At 35.1% G+C, this 14,711-nt stretch overlaps 4 protein-coding genes across 7 annotated transcripts; 1 reads left to right on the forward strand and 3 right to left on the reverse strand.

Annotated features, from left to right (window-relative positions):
• Window positions 1-455: 455 nt before the first annotated feature.
• LOC105214880 (ankyrin-3) lies at window positions 456-3,860 on the reverse strand. The gene is made up of 7 exons (XM_011188556.3): window positions 3,701-3,860; window positions 3,209-3,565; window positions 2,714-3,133; window positions 2,426-2,660; window positions 2,166-2,319; window positions 1,820-2,102; window positions 456-1,763 (listed from the first exon to the last, which is right to left on the reverse strand). The coding sequence occupies exons 2-7, from the start codon at window positions 3,371-3,373 to the stop codon at window positions 921-923; spliced, it is 2,100 nt and encodes a 699-aa protein (XP_011186858.1). The 5' UTR covers window positions 3,374-3,565; window positions 3,701-3,860; the 3' UTR covers window positions 456-920.
• Window positions 3,861-4,099: 239 nt separating this feature from the next.
• Window positions 4,100-6,617, reverse strand: LOC105214879 (uncharacterized). 3 transcript variants are annotated; one of them, XM_011188554.3, is made up of 7 exons: window positions 6,234-6,617; window positions 6,049-6,173; window positions 5,861-5,992; window positions 5,653-5,807; window positions 5,182-5,541; window positions 5,038-5,127; window positions 4,100-4,969 (listed from the first exon to the last, which is right to left on the reverse strand). In XM_011188554.3, the coding sequence occupies exons 1-7, from the start codon at window positions 6,311-6,313 to the stop codon at window positions 4,202-4,204; spliced, it is 1,710 nt and encodes a 569-aa protein (XP_011186856.1). In that variant the 5' UTR covers window positions 6,314-6,617; the 3' UTR covers window positions 4,100-4,201. The 3 variants fall into 3 exon arrangements, with proteins under 3 accessions (XP_011186856.1, XP_011186855.1, XP_054084483.1); XM_011188553.3 differs by having other exon boundaries at window positions 4,100-4,972; XM_054228508.1 differs by having other exon boundaries at window positions 4,829-4,982; window positions 6,234-6,614.
• Window positions 6,618-7,114: 497 nt separating this feature from the next.
• Window positions 7,115-9,302, forward strand: LOC105214878 (probable malonyl-CoA-acyl carrier protein transacylase, mitochondrial). Its single transcript, XM_011188552.3, has 2 exons — window positions 7,115-8,264; window positions 8,326-9,302. Exons 1-2 carry the CDS (start codon window positions 7,251-7,253, stop codon window positions 8,491-8,493), a joined length of 1,182 nt encoding a protein of 393 aa, XP_011186854.1. The 5' UTR covers window positions 7,115-7,250; the 3' UTR covers window positions 8,494-9,302.
• LOC105214876 (calcium homeostasis endoplasmic reticulum protein) lies at window positions 8,896-14,561 on the reverse strand. Of its 2 annotated transcripts, XM_011188551.3 has the most exons (13): window positions 14,394-14,561; window positions 14,076-14,246; window positions 13,638-13,984; window positions 12,553-12,715; window positions 12,294-12,366; window positions 11,767-11,841; window positions 11,368-11,444; window positions 11,099-11,297; window positions 9,936-11,009; window positions 9,685-9,852; window positions 9,380-9,613; window positions 9,131-9,302; window positions 8,896-9,074 (listed from the first exon to the last, which is right to left on the reverse strand). In XM_011188551.3, the coding sequence occupies exons 1-13, from the start codon at window positions 14,419-14,421 to the stop codon at window positions 8,976-8,978; spliced, it is 2,880 nt and encodes a 959-aa protein (XP_011186853.1). In that variant the 5' UTR covers window positions 14,422-14,561; the 3' UTR covers window positions 8,896-8,975. The 2 variants fall into 2 exon arrangements, with proteins under 2 accessions (XP_011186853.1, XP_054084481.1); XM_054228506.1 differs by lacking the exon at window positions 14,076-14,246.
• Window positions 14,562-14,711: the final 150 nt, after the last annotated feature.

Raw genomic sequence — 14,711 nt, forward strand, 5'->3', positions numbered from 1 at the left:
GAAAATATGCTTAACATAATTTTATGTTGGCAGACTCTTGGCCATTGTCAAGGTAACGGCTTCAGCATTTGCGGGCTTCACAGTACGATAATCTGGAAGAGATATCGTTAGTGAAACCACATAACCTTTTGAAAGTCTCGTCAAGCGCAGCCATCCTAAAGGATGACTACTCCTCATGGACTACGTAACGGCACTCCATCTGGTATCGCAAACAACTAAATCTGGTCTTTGTTTGGCTTTTTGTTTATAATATTGTCCACAATTTGTATATGAAAGAACATCGTTCCGTTTGACTTTGAGCAACTTCTGATTAACTCATTTCCAATTGAACTTCTTCCCTTAAATATATTAGTCAGCAAGTCTTTAACCAATTTTAATGTTTAATGGAATTGGCAGCTTTATTTTTATTTAACGGTGCTAATATTTATTAAATAAACTTTATATAATTTCATATATGAACAATAGTTTTATTAAATTGAATTTATTCGATACCTCCAAAAACATATGCATATGCACATATGTATGTTTATATATTTATTTATATACTCGCACATATGCATTATGAAATAATAATAAAACTTATCACAACTTTTTAGAACAGGTTCGATATCTCAACTTATGTGTATATATGTATGTATGTGTGTATATTTTTGAACATTTGCTGATTATTCTTTTTAATACGTAACCCTCGAAAAAATCTACATTTCACGCTCACTTCAAGTATTAGGTACATTAAGCCTTAAATTATTACATTTGTTTTCTAACAACTAATATTTAGTCAATTGATTTGTGTAGATCGTTGCTGGATTAAATGATTGTTTGTTTGTAATGAAATGGGAAGTTGGGGTATAAAGTGGGAATAGGGGAGTTGTATCGACTACTGATGCATTTCTGCACGACTTCATTGCGAACTGCACTTGTTATCTCTCGAACTGCAGCACGTATTCCTTCAGTGGACCTGGTAAATTGAGGCGAATGACATTCTGAGCCAATTTGCGATTGACCGCCTCGTAGATGGCAATACGCGCCATTTGTTTGAGACTACGCGGCTTACGATACAATGACGTGATTAGAGTTATCAGTTGTTCGGTCTTTTTATTTGGCACTTGCGCCACGTAGAAATTGTGCAACGATTTAAGGCAATTATATAATGGTCCATGTTGCATTGTTAGGAAAAACAAGTGTATGATTCGCGTAAATGTCAGCGCTGGATCATTCAGTATGAATTCCTTTTTGGTAATCAAAATTATATAATAAAACAGCAGGTAACGGGAGTGTGTACGAAACGAGTTGCGAAATGTGCCTTCACCACCGTTGCTTGAGCCGGCGCCAGCGCCATTATTACTGCCACCACTGCAAAGCGCCTCACCAAAGCTGGCAATTTCGTTGGAGAATATAGCGCTGCCTGTTGTCGCTTGACTACTCAATACAATGTTAGGATCAGCGCCGTACTGTATCAGTGTAAGTGATAATTCGTAGATGCACTGCATATCAGAACAGTTGCGCACATTTTGCACCATATCGCACACTGCTTGCAGTATATGTGGATACGTTTGATTGCAGTCAAGTCCATGTTGTAATAATAATAACAATATATTCTTAATAAAGTCGAAGTTTGTTCGTTTTTGTGCATCACAATTAAGCGTAAAGTTTTCACTAACAGTAAATACCAATACATGAAGCGGTGTCAAGTTTGAGCGATACGAGCAATTGGGATTGGCACCATATTGCAGTAAAATGCGAATGCAGTTCAAATAGCATACCTGAAAATAGAGGTGTTAAATATATAACGGCATATTGCTGAAGTTAATTAACATACCTTCATAGAATGCGTAAAATGATGCAATTGATCCTTATTGATCAACGGCACAAGCAACACCATTATTGGTACTGAACCATCACGTCCCACAATATTCGGGTCACCATCTTCTTTGATTAGCATGTTAAGTAATTCAAAACACACTTCCCAATCACGCACATGCCGGAATACACACGCCAATGCACTATTGCCGGTTTGGTTAATTGAACTCTTAGCACCGTTTTGTAATAGAAAACGTACCAGATGTAACACATCCCATTTACTCCACTTATCGTAGCCATATCTTTGTCATAAACGTACAAGGTTTATATACATGTACAACTATTTATACGAATGTAATAGTTACCGTGCTTCCTCTAAAGCATAACGTACTATAAGGGCATGAAGTGGCGTATTGCCTAGAGAATCCGGTTCATTGATAAGTTCCTTGCAACCACGCTCTAATAAAATTCTTAAGGTACTTAAGGTATCTTCAGCGGATTTTCGCGCCGCAAAAATAACTGCAAAGAAAATATTATTTATCAGAAATCACATAAATTTATAATAAAAATCTAGCTACGCCATTGATATTGGCAATGCATTTCAAAAATAATTTCGATTACTTACCAACATGCAGGAGTGTCATTTGTTGTGTACACGTCCGTACAGTTGTTACGGCACCATGCTGTATCAGAAGCTCTAAAAATCGTCCCTCATGCAACACAGCCTGATGAATAGGATAGTATTCATCTTTAATTAAATTAATCTCTTCTGAACGTGTAATAACCAATTGCTGTACACAATTCCAAGCACCACGTTCACAGGCCAAATGTAAAAGTGGTTTTTTAACACGAAAGGGTACCTGCAACGAAACCACTCAGTTAAGTTTTTGAAAAGAAAAAGTGAAAGCTTTACCCAAGGATCTTCCATTTTTTGCGCTAATATATTTAACACATTTATTTGATCACCATCAATAGCATAGCAAACGGCGTTCTGTAACTTTGTATTTGCGCGTTCGCATACGTTTGGAGCAGCACCCACATCATCATAATTGCCATGGTACTTGCCGCTTTCCTCACAATTGTGCGAATGTACACCAGGAAAGCACATACGTGAATCTGTGTCGATTCGAGCACCATGCTTTAAAAGCAATTCGACGCACTCTTCATAACCCTTCAAGCAGGCTATATGCAATGGCAGTGAACAAGGACTACGATTAACGTCGGGCCTGTGTCGGTGTAGCAACCACTTGGTGAGGTCGATGTGATTCAGACCCACACTGCGTTGAAGTATGTTATAACCGCAATCATCATGTATTACAAGAATATTTTCGTTCTAAGCAGTATGAATAAAAATATACACAAAATTAAATATTTTAAGATCTTATAAAAAAATTCACTATCTCCTCACCTTAGGAATTTGCAACAGAAGACTTTCCAAGGTCTGGATGGATACCTTTGGATTGGCCCGTAAAATTTCAAAAAGCGTTTGAATACGTGCCTCTGTGGCCTTGGATACTTTATGGCCATCACGATGTGAAAGCAATGCTGACCCTGATCGAAACACCTGACCCATCTTTTTTCAATACAAACCAAGCAAGTACACAAATGTTAAAGCAAGGCCAGCTTACGTTTTATATACAACAAAAAAGGCCCAAATGAGAGGACGCTTAAGTATGTTGGGAAAGTTTAACTAGCATACATGAGTGCCAACTATTTCATTGTTACCAATAATAACGTCAAGCAATTCGAGAAAATCAGCTGGATCCTGAAAATATTTAACGAAATTGTATTTATTGTGAGTTGTTACGCCTCTGCTATTATGAATTGATGTAAGGAAGACAAATTTCAGTAGTTATTATTTGGTTGTTTTATAAAGCATTTACACTATTCTGTTTACTACCTTTTAATTGGTATTTTAACGAGTTCTATCAAAATCGCTTTATTTCATGTTATTTAATTTTCTTATTAGAGTCGAAACATTTTGCACCGAAGCAAACACTTTTTCACGCAATACACACTTTTGACGCAAATGAACAGTGTTGCCAAATTACATGAAATAGAATGCAAGTGGAAAACAAACTATAAAATGCGAAAATATCAACAAAAAAAACCTATGAAAAGAAACAACAAAATAAAAACATTAACATTAAGGAATAGCAAAAAGTAAGCAAATGATATTAAAATCAGTGCGTCATTTACGATGAAAATTGACTTGATTCCTTTTTAATTCCAAAATTATTTAGTATTTATTATCAAACAATTATTTTTTTTTATTTTTCTTTATTTAAAAACAATATCATTTTTCATTAAACAAATATTTTATTAGTATTTATTATAAAACATTTCATTTTTTTATTTTTTAAAAACAATATTCGTAGACAATACAATAAAAAAAAATCATTTATAGAGCACATTCATAATAATAGCCCTTACAAATTTTGCAACTTATGGATTTATTACTGTCATCAATTGGATTCAAAGAATAAAAGTATCTTTCAAGTTCATCGAGTATCTCAGTTTGCTTATTTTCGAGGAAGTCATATGTAAGATTAGAATATTTTCTGACGCACAACATAAATAACTCGTATAGCACCTTCTCTGTAGGTATTAATGTGCGAAGGACATCATTAATGGTATCACCGAATTCGTCCATAAAAGTTCTCGTTAAATTCATCAACAAGTAAAAGCTTTTCTCACACATAAAATTCGCCATCGTATTTAATAGATCAATAAAACTATTTGAATCTAATATGTTGCGCACAAATTTGAACCCAGCTGCCGCCAGGAGTTGTATGGGATTTAATTCACCGTCCAAAGTATAGTTAATTAAATGTGGTAGCTCGCTAACAGCATTACCAACGACCGTGCCAGCGGTAGCTTGAGCTAATAACGTTCCGACTTGTTGTATAAAAGCCTCTTTAGATGGAATATTGTTTACAACCCGAATAAGATCCATCTTGGTAAAGTTTTTACCCATTCTCATACATTCACTCGAAATTTTATCGTACGAATTTCTGGTCTGTTTTCGAATTGCCCTCCGAAGCGATGCACTGCCGCCTCGAGTTGGAATTTTTGTAACAAGTGCCAAATTATTAATTGAATGTGTAAAAACCAACAAGGAAGATGCCAACTGTAAAATATCTAAACTGCTTGGTCCCTCGTCATAGCTCTGCTACAAATAACTTAAATTGTGTTAATTAAAATTATACTATTAAAATATATTACTGAAGTACATACCAAATACAAATCATAAACGGTATTTACAATGTCAGAGCCAGACAGTACAAGCGATGTTACATTTACGCCGCCTACTGCAACTTTTGCCATCTAATTTTAATACAATTTTTATATATTTTTTTAGAATATTATATGTATACCTACCAAAGGAACACCTTTGCCAGCTGAATTGGCATAAGCGAGAGCATTCATAGCACCAGATGCTCCCAAGCCTGCGACGCCTCCAGCTACTCCTAGCCATTTACTTCTAGCCTCCCGATCGGTTAGCGATGTGGTCTGACCGTGCTTATAGCGATCTGTCAAAAATGTTGCAGATCGCAAAGCAGTGTAAGCGCTTGTTGCTAAAGACACTACTGTTGCTGTTAACATGACAGGTGCCGCAATTGGCATGACCATTGAAAGAGCAAGTGGGGCCGTTCCTGAGATTATACCACCCACACCTATTGCAGTCTCAATTTTTTTCCTAGAATTCGAATTAGGTGTTGCGCAAATTTCTAAATCGATCTAAGAGATAAATGACATATAATTTGTTTTTAGAACTAATCTTTCCTCAGCATTTAACTTTTATGAATATGTCTGTATTTATGCACAAATTCGTTAAACATATGTAATTACCTCATCATTTTCGTTTAATGTATAAATTCCATTTGCTGGAGCTATCATAGTACCACTAGGAAGTATATTGTTTTTCAAATACTGCTGCCAATTCTGATAAATGCGAGAGTGCTCATCAATAAATATCATGCAGCAACCAGAACTGTTATTTAAGGCTAGAAATAAACATTCAATTAATTATTTTCCCCGGAAATAATTAGGCAATTACATAAGCATTTGCGAGTGCGTATGACCGGATGAAAGGAGAAGTTGGTCGACTGTTTAGCGGCTTCATAATCCTTCTCTTCGGTAACCATTACATAAATAATAGATGAGAGCAGGACACGATTAGTATGCTTTCCTAAAAACCACAAAAGAATAAATCATATTTTATGAAAACCAATCTATTATGATTACGTTGCGCCCAAACATTTTGGAACATATTATTTCGCGCCTTTTCTATTTCATTTTGACGTTGATCATCATCAGGTAAAATGTTTTTGATTTTCTCCTTTAAAATTTCCGCTTGATCCCCAGATAGGCTACAAATACGGATTTTTATTATGTATTATGTAAAAGTGTTCAAAATGTATAGTACTTACGAATCCCAAACAATTTCCATACCATGACCACAGCTTCGTGCCAAGTCATTTTGTACTTCAAATACTGTGCGATGTAGCATTTTTAGTAAATGAACCAAATATTTTATATTTTTAAATTATACATTTAATGGACACAAAACAAAAACCTCAAATGCCGCAAAATATGCAAAACAGACAATTCACAAAATATCGAATAACTAACTTTTTATTTCTATAGCAACCACACAGTTATTATAATGACAAAACCAGGGATAAAACACAAATTTACACAGAAATTCTTAATAAATTTTCTATACGATCCGTTAATCAAGAATTCGCAAGAAATACTCAAATTGTATATATTTCAAAATAAATTTGTATTTCCCCTTCGAATAGAGATCATGGATCCCACTAATTAGGGTTGCATTCGAACAGATCATAAGTTGGTAGTGCAATCGATATCATCTATTTTCGATCACTTCATCAAATCTTTATTGTTTTATTGTCTCAACAATTTGCTGACTCTTCATACAGAAAAGATCCGAAAACATATAAAATGGTTTAAGTTAAGTTATTATTTGGAAGCAACACTTAATTAGAAAATGATGTATTTTGTTTTCTTTCATAGTTACTTAACTAACGATTAAATAATATAAATAAATAAATAAATTAATATATTTAAAAGCTAGTACACAGTTTATGTGGAAATCGTCTATCTCAAGATTTGTCTTTGTCGTGATATTGTGAAAGCTTGGAAATAAGAAATTAGCTATCGCATGCAAAATATGGCCTGCCTCGTTAAAAGAGATGAAGACGCCTAGTTATGGATATTTTTATCTTAAGTTTAAACTATTTAAAAAAAATAATTGTAAATAAATTAAATTAAATCTACTAACCTAAATATATAAAAAAATGATATTGTCATGAGTCTTCTGAAAATTAAAACCATTTGACTGATTACAACACTGGATCTGTGCTATCACATGCATCAGCTGTTTATTGGCCGGTGCCTTATCATAATAAAGTTCTGTGAAAGAAATGCTACTTCAAAGGTATATTTTATCAAAATGGGCTTTAAAAGCACCAATCAGAAGTTTTCTTGGGGGAGTCCAAGTACGCCTTATAAGCAAAAATGCAGAGGATACGAATCCCGACACAAATCAGCCGACAACCACACAGGATTCGGCAACATCTAATGTACAAAAGCGCTCACAAATGCATTTGGTAAATGCGTTGGAAAATGATGTAAACGAACGGCGTGCTATCGATCCAAAAGAAACATCTATTATGTTATTTCCTGGTCAAGGATCACAGTATGTTGGAATGGCGGCGCAACTAATGCGATTTCCTTCAGCGCGATCTATATTTGAATTAGCAAATGAAGTGTTGGGTTATGATTTGCTGAAAGTTTGTCTTGAAGGTCCACGCGAGAAACTTAATCGCACTGAACATGCTCAACTAGCTGTGATGGTTTCCTCTTTGGCCGCATTGGAACAATTACGCGAGGAAAGACCTCGTGCTATTGAGAATTGTGTAGCAGCAGCAGGGTTTAGTTTAGGCGAGATTACGGCATTAGTGTTTGCCGGAGCATTGCCATTCGACAAAGCGTTACGTTTAGTACAGGTTCGTGCTAACGCAATGCAAGCGGCATGCGATGCTGTGCCCAGTGGAATGGCGCTAATTTTATACGGTCCTGATACACAAGTTGGAACTATTTGCGCACAAGCGCAACAGTGGTGTTTGGAACGTGGTGTAGAAGCTCCATATTGCGGCATAGCAAATTATATGTATCCACATTGCAAGGTACTGGCTGGACATCTGGATGCTTTGCAATACATAGAGGTAAATGCGAAGGCTCTAAAAATTAGACGAATGAAACGTTTACAAGTAAACGGAGCTTTCCATACGCCTATTATGCAATCTGCCGTTGAACCCTTTGCCAAGGCACTAAAAAATATTCTAATAAAGGATCCACTTATTCGAGTATTTTCAAATGTAGACGGCAAACCGTACCGAAATGGGACGCATATATTAAAACAGCTACCAAAACAAGTGAGTAGTGAAATGTACCGAAAACAGTTTTGTAAAATTGAAAAAAATTTTGCATTTTTAGATTGTCAAACCAGTGAAATGGGAACAAACGATGCATTTAATGTATGAACGTCGGCAAGGAGTTGATTTTCCACGAACATTTGAGTGCGGCCCTGGTAAGGGATTGAAACAAATACTCGACAAAGTGAATGCTAAAGCCGCTAATACAGCATTCAATGTTGAAGCGTAGTATTTAAAAAAAAATTGTTAAAATATGAGTGAAATGTTACTTTATGACAGTTGTTTCTAGTAAAGTGATTTGTTTGAAAATAATATATTTTCTTTTCTTAATTGACTCTGTAAACAAGTGTTCTGCTTTCTATCACATATCATTTAAATCATAACAATTGCTAAAGCACAATTACAATGATTTCATACTTGTTTTTTTAAGAAAAGTACGAAGTGAATCTATTTGGAAAACCCGTAGCCAATGCTCAATTTAAAATGTCAGTTCTTTAAATTACTTAACTCTACAAAAGAAAATCGCATTTTTTCTACAAAATGTCTATTTTCTAGTTTTCAAACCACAAACAATATCATTTTATAGCAAAAAACTGTTATAATTAATTGGTTTATTGGAAAACAGCGACACTGTTACAATAATTGAACTTTATTTATATTTTAAGCCTTTTAATTTATATAAATATTTAATGAATATAGAAAACAATTCATTTAACTTTTGTCATCTCGTGCACGCATTCTATGCACGAAAGCGGCACCCTTATTTTTGCGGAAATTCTCAAAGGGGTCATTCATATTAATTCCAACACCCTAAAAATATAAACATGAATAATTTCTAAATAAGTTGCCAAAAAATATTTGAATACCTTAAACATGTCTTTTCGATCGCGCACTTCGCCTCCTGAGATGGGTTGTTCAATGCCCTGTTGTTTTGAGCCGAGACCAGTACCTGAGCCAGCCCAACCCATTTTCTTTAGCATTTGATGACCCTTATTTGTTTCTTCGATAAATTCATTGGGTTTCGGGAAATTACCACCACTAAGCAAATGATAATTGGCAATAATGTCACATGTGCGTTAGTATTTATTGGAAGTATTGTATAAACCTTTACTTACAAGAAACTAGGCGGAGTGACGGATCGCTCACGTCGTGGATTGGCACGTTCTGGCCTATTTTCCCGACTACTACTAGATGAATCGCGTTCGCGCTCACTTCGTTCTCTCGGTGGCGAACGTCTAGGTGAACGACTACGTTGGCTATAGCGATTATTGCGACGTGCGGAAGATGAACGAGCAGGAGGTGGTGAACGGTATGGTGAGCGTGATTTGGATCGACTGCGACTCTTGGAACTGGATAAATGAATAAGTATTTATCAATTATAGCTCTAAGGCAGCATTATAAATTTAGCAAATCTACTTACCGATAGCATCGTTTATTAAGTTTTTTCGTTTTTGGTTTTTCCAAAACAATCGGCGAGGGTGAACGTGTTTTCTCGCGTTCACCTTTTTGTATTTCCTCCTCCTTTTGCTTTCGCGCCACATTTTTCACCTTATAGTATTCATAAAGTCCGAGCTTTTCCCAGCCTTCACTGTTTGGATAAACAAAAGTTTATATGGTATACAAGTTAATCAAAATATACGTATATGCGTTATAATAAGTATGGATGCATACGTATCACGTGGCCGATCATGTGTAGGTGGCGCGTAAAATGCCGCCAATGCATTAGTCAGACGCTCACTTTGCGGCGCGGGTGGTGGCAAACGGATTTCCGAGGGATCGAGCGGCTTGTATGTGTAGTCATCTAGCCGTATCAATGGCACCATCAATCCTGCTGGCAAATCATAATAAGGCGCTGATGGCTTCTGTTCCTCCGTTTCAGTCTGTGGCGTCACAACGCCCAGTTGCGCAGCTGGAAGCTCTTCATTGTCTAACATGTGGTGTGGCGGCATTGGAGCTTGTGACAGTGCTGGCATTTTGGTCGCCATGTCTGTATGCGTCAGATGTTGCCCGGCGCCTTCGACATTTTGTTGAGAATTTTGCAATTGTTGGTTCTGCTGTTTCAAAACCAGTTGTATGGCTGCATTGAGTGCCACCACGTCTATGTTGGACCCAGCGGCTTTAAGATTAGCTCCGTCAATGTTACCAGCGCCTACACCGCTATTGTTGTTGTTGGCATGCGGAATGTTGTTCATTGGAGCAAATGGTTGTTGTAAACCGATCGGCATTTGGCTGACGGGCGCATTAGCACCGCTAGCAAAACCTGGAGGTGGCTTTGACATATCAGGTATGAAGAAATTCCCTGCACTGCTTGTTGGAGCCATATTATCCAGCGCGAAATTAGTTTGTTGTGGACCGCTTGTTTGTCCATAATTGATGCTATTATCATAGTTTTGCTTTTGCGGTTGTTGTTGCTGTTGATAGTGATGATTTCTGTTGTTATTGCCGAAATCAACAGCGCCTCCACCACCAGTGCCACCATAATTTCCATCGTCAACACCCGGTGGTTTCATAATTTCATCGTCGTCATCTGGCATTGAAACCTTTTGCGCCATCAGTGATGGAATTTTGGGAACAGCTGGCTGTTGTTGTTGTGGTGTAGGTAATGATGCGGCTGGGGGCAAAATCGCCGCTGCATTTGGCAGCACAGAAGCCAGCATTTGTTGTTCCAACTGCTGTTTTTGCTGCTCCAATTGTGTGATTTGCTGCGTTGCATGCTGAATGAAAATTTGATGCTGTTTCTGATAACTACATGTTTGTAGAGACGAGAGCCGACAAAAATTAAAAATATTTATATGGATTATTGTTATTTTTATTTATCATATATCATTGCATACTTCTCTAGTGTGGACTTTGTGCTTTGCGCGAATTTAGTGACGATATCTTGATGCATATTCTGCAAATTCGTTTTGTATTCCTGCATCGATGAGTCGGGCGACTGCAACTTAGATATAACGCATGCATCGAAAAATTTCGCTTTTGACTCCCAAAGTGATAGAAGCTTTGTGAGTTTGCTGCGCTGATCTGTCGTGGCAACTTTAATAAAAAATATAGACATTAACTTTAGACCATCGTCAACCATTATGAAATGTTAGCTACAACTCACTTAAATCTGCGCTGCAAAACATAGGTATGACCACATTTTCCAAATTATTCTTCAGATCATGAGAGTTCTTGCGCACACTGCAAAAACGGAATCATTATTTTATAGGCAATTATTCGAAAATGTTTATAAAAAGAAAATTTTCCTTTTAAAATATGTTTTTAATCTTTGCTTGATATTTTCTTAATAAATTTATTTTTATAGGCTTAATTTAGAATAATTTTGTTGACAGATTTTTATAATTTTTTGTTGTAACTGTTTGTGAATTGTTAGAAAAATAAAATTAAACAATTGTTTTATATTATTTAACCAATTTTAATGTTTTACATAAATTTTTAGTTTAATTTCAATATATAATTCCAATTAAAATTATTAAATAAAAAATTCGTTGGCACAACTTACCAGTGATGGAGTATATCATTTACTAAATATATAAGATGCAATTTTTGTTGAAACGTTGAACCATTGACCAAAGCCCTAAAAATAAATTCACAAAGATATTTTCCGTGTCTCTTGCCCACTGAAAATTGATTGTACTCTACATAGCCTATTTTTCGCGAAACAATCGTTCGTTCTACTTCAATTTGCAAATTTGTTTATTTTAAATTAGGAAGAAGGTATATGTTTTTTTAAGTGTACACAAAAGTAACAGTATTTCAGAGTGTACATTTCAATCGAAAAATGCATTCCCTGAAATACTGACTATTGAAATAAAGTTCAAGTATCTACATTTTTCGCTTTTTCATATTATATTAAACGAGTGAGGGAGCAAGAAATTAAATAAATAAATTTGTATTCGAATGTAAGTTAATATGGGTAAGACAAAATGACGCTCCTATTGCACATCTTGGTCACCACGAGTGGAAGAGAAATTTTGTTTATGAGTTAATAAATTAGTTAAATAAAGTAATTGATTAACTGACGCATACTTTTTTAAAAGATATTGTAAAACAACATTGCTTTTTGCGCTGTCGGATGAATGCTGTAATATCCAGTTTTTGCCTAAAATTGCAATACCAAAAATGTTACTTTATATTGTTAACATTTTTGCAAATTTAAAGAGTATTACATATAAAATATGGAATAAATAGTTTTAAAAATAACTATGTTTAACAAAAAAAGTCTCATAAGAGAAATTGTACAATTTTACAAACTATTAAATGTTTTTATAGGTTTGCTCATATTTACCTGCTGAAATGCTATCCTTGGTACAAGACTCAATTATTGGCTGCAGTATACCGTCAAATTCTCGCAACACTATGCTATTCTCTTCGGCCTGTTTTTCCAAATGAGTATTTTGTGCCGTTTCAATGGCCTCTTCGACTTGCTTCGATTGTTGTGCCATCATTGCCTAAAGTTTTTAGTATTTTTTGGACGTAGTGCAAAGACGAAGGATTGAGCGAATTCGAACCACAAATATTTCAAGGCGAAATAGGTTTTGTTTGTTTTTTGTTTTGAGGTTTGTTTGTGTCATATGGAGGTTTTAAAAATATATAAGTAAAGCAAACATTTAAATATAGGCTTGAAGGCGTAATATATGTATGAGCATTGACATATTAAATAATTACATACAATATATATAGTATGCAAAAAATAACTTAATATCTACTACGTTTAGAAGAAACACGTTTTCAGTTTTTTTCAGCACATATTAGAGTATAGCGGATATACACGTATGAGACATTAAAATTGATGCCGAAAGAACTACTTGAAATCCCATGCAATTGAGTAAAAATCGAAACGACATTCCCAAGAGGTTAAACTTTGAGTAGTTGCAATAGTTTACGTTGTAATATACATAATTATTTACGTATATATAAATAAGCGGCCCATAGAGAAGCAAACACTTTTGGTAAAATCATCACACTTTACTTATTGAAATTTCACTATAAACACAAAATACCCGCATATAAACTTGATGCTTGCTTTACTTAGGCTGGCAATGTTCCTCAAAAAGTGTAGCGACTGTTCAACTCGATAGTTGAAAGTTGCAAATATTTTTTGTATATTAGGTTTAACCGATTTAAAACGTATTGTACTCACTTTTCCTTAATATTTAAATCATTATTCACTTTTATAGTAACAATACGATGTCAAGCACACAAAGCCCGATGAAATATACAATTGAGTCTCAAATAACGTTAACTTTTGTTAAGCACACGTGAAAATAAAAAATATCTCAAATTTCGTACCTTCTAAATAGTTTATCGCTTAGCTTACACAGATTTTTCCCCAACAAACAAAATATAAAAGTATAATTAAATATAAATTACCGAATGTTGTGCGGAGAGATTCGATTCGGACTGATGAATTTGTTCCCGTAAAGCGTTTTGTTGCATGTTAATAGCTTCTATTTGACCAGTTATATTTATTGCTATGTTTGCAGTGTTAGTGGAAGATGGTGGAGGTTGCTGTAAATTCATACTGAAATTATTTCCGCCATGTGAGTTTTGTGCTAATCCTGTTGTTTGTGATATGTGCATCTGATTCGGCGGACCTTGTGTGAAAAGATGAGGCACAGCTGGTGATAAAGCTTGTGGATTTTGATTATGCGGCATATGATGAACTGATGTTGAATGATGTGGAGAGGTTTGCGGCATACCCCCTTGTTGTTTCAAAACTGTAAGTAAGTTGAATTTAAGAATTTTAATTCGATTCAGCTAATAGTTATTAATATTATAAGAACTGAAATAAAAATTGAAATGGCTTACACGCTTGCTCTGCGACCACTCTATATTGATAATAACCAGCGAATTCGCCTCCATAAAGAAAATCAAATTTTGGATTGCCTTGCTGCTTTTGTTTGGTGATCATTTCAAATTCGGGCCCATTTCGTGCAACAAATTCTGCCAATTTGTCAATTATATTTCGCAGACTGGAATCTGTATAAACAAAATTTGCTTGTAAAACAACTTGCTCATTCCGACAAATTTTAGTTTGTAAAGAACCAATAGGCGGTTTAAATGGGGTTATGCTGTGGTCACGAACTCGCGGTGCACAGAAGTTTCTTTAATCACCAATTTACGTACCTCTTGGTGGAGGCGGAACATCCATCATTTCGATTTCTTAATTATATATTTAAACTTTATAGTAGTTATAATTCACTTTGATTGTAGAACTTTTTTAGATTTCATGTCCACTAAAAATTTTCATTTGACGCCATGTTCGGAAACACTTGCATCAATTTCTTAGCGAACCGGACCAAAATGATAATGGAACAAGTGAAATAGAAAAAAGGGTGTTCGAACTGAAAAAATTTCAAATACAATCTTCCTGTATTTTCGATAATGTATATTTCTAAAATAAATCAAATTAAATCGTTATCATTCGATCAAAAACTTACAATA

Source organism: Zeugodacus cucurbitae, chromosome 4 (genome assembly GCF_028554725.1).
Source record: "Zeugodacus cucurbitae isolate PBARC_wt_2022May chromosome 4, idZeuCucr1.2, whole genome shotgun sequence".
In the NCBI taxonomy this organism is placed as follows: Eukaryota; Metazoa; Arthropoda; class Insecta; order Diptera; family Tephritidae; genus Zeugodacus; species Zeugodacus cucurbitae.

What these genes read in the sequence shown, in the direction of transcription:
- LOC105214876 (XM_011188551.3), bottom strand. Translation starts at nt 14,421, where the DNA reads ATGATGGATGTTCCGCCTCCACCAAGAG. An exon ending in AATGATATACTCCATCACTG is followed by an intron (nt 11,445 to 11,766) that starts GTAAGTTGTGCC and finishes CCGTTTTTGCAG; the next exon opens with TGTGCGCAAGAACTCTCATG. An exon ending in CATGATCGGCCACGTGATAC is followed by an intron (nt 9,853 to 9,935) that starts GTATGCATCCAT and finishes TTATCCAAACAG; the next exon opens with TGAAGGCTGGGAAAAGCTCG.
- LOC105214879 (XM_011188553.3), bottom strand. Translation starts at nt 6,313, where the DNA reads ATGCTACATCGCACAGTATTTGAAGTACAAAATGACTTGGCACGAAGC. An exon ending in ATGGAAATTGTTTGGGATTC is followed by an intron (nt 6,174 to 6,233) that starts GTAAGTACTATA and finishes CCGTATTTGTAG; the next exon opens with CCTATCTGGGGATCAAGCGG. An exon ending in CCAAAATGTTTGGGCGCAAC is followed by an intron (nt 5,993 to 6,048) that starts GTAATCATAATA and finishes TGTGGTTTTTAG; the next exon opens with GAAAGCATACTAATCGTGTC.
- LOC105214878 (XM_011188552.3), top strand. Translation starts at nt 7,251, where the DNA reads ATGCTACTTCAAAGGTATATTTTATCAAAATGGGCTTTAAAAGCACCA. An exon ending in TAAAACAGCTACCAAAACAA is followed by an intron (nt 8,265 to 8,325) that starts GTGAGTAGTGAA and finishes TTGCATTTTTAG; the next exon opens with ATTGTCAAACCAGTGAAATG.
- LOC105214880 (XM_011188556.3), bottom strand. Translation starts at nt 3,373, where the DNA reads ATGGGTCAGGTGTTTCGATCAGGGTCAGCATTGCTTTCACATCGTGAT. An exon ending in TTCTGTTGCAAATTCCTAAG is followed by an intron (nt 3,134 to 3,208) that starts GTGAGGAGATAG and finishes CATACTGCTTAG; the next exon opens with AACGAAAATATTCTTGTAAT. An exon ending in AATGACACTCCTGCATGTTG is followed by an intron (nt 2,320 to 2,425) that starts GTAAGTAATCGA and finishes TTTTCTTTGCAG; the next exon opens with TTATTTTTGCGGCGCGAAAA.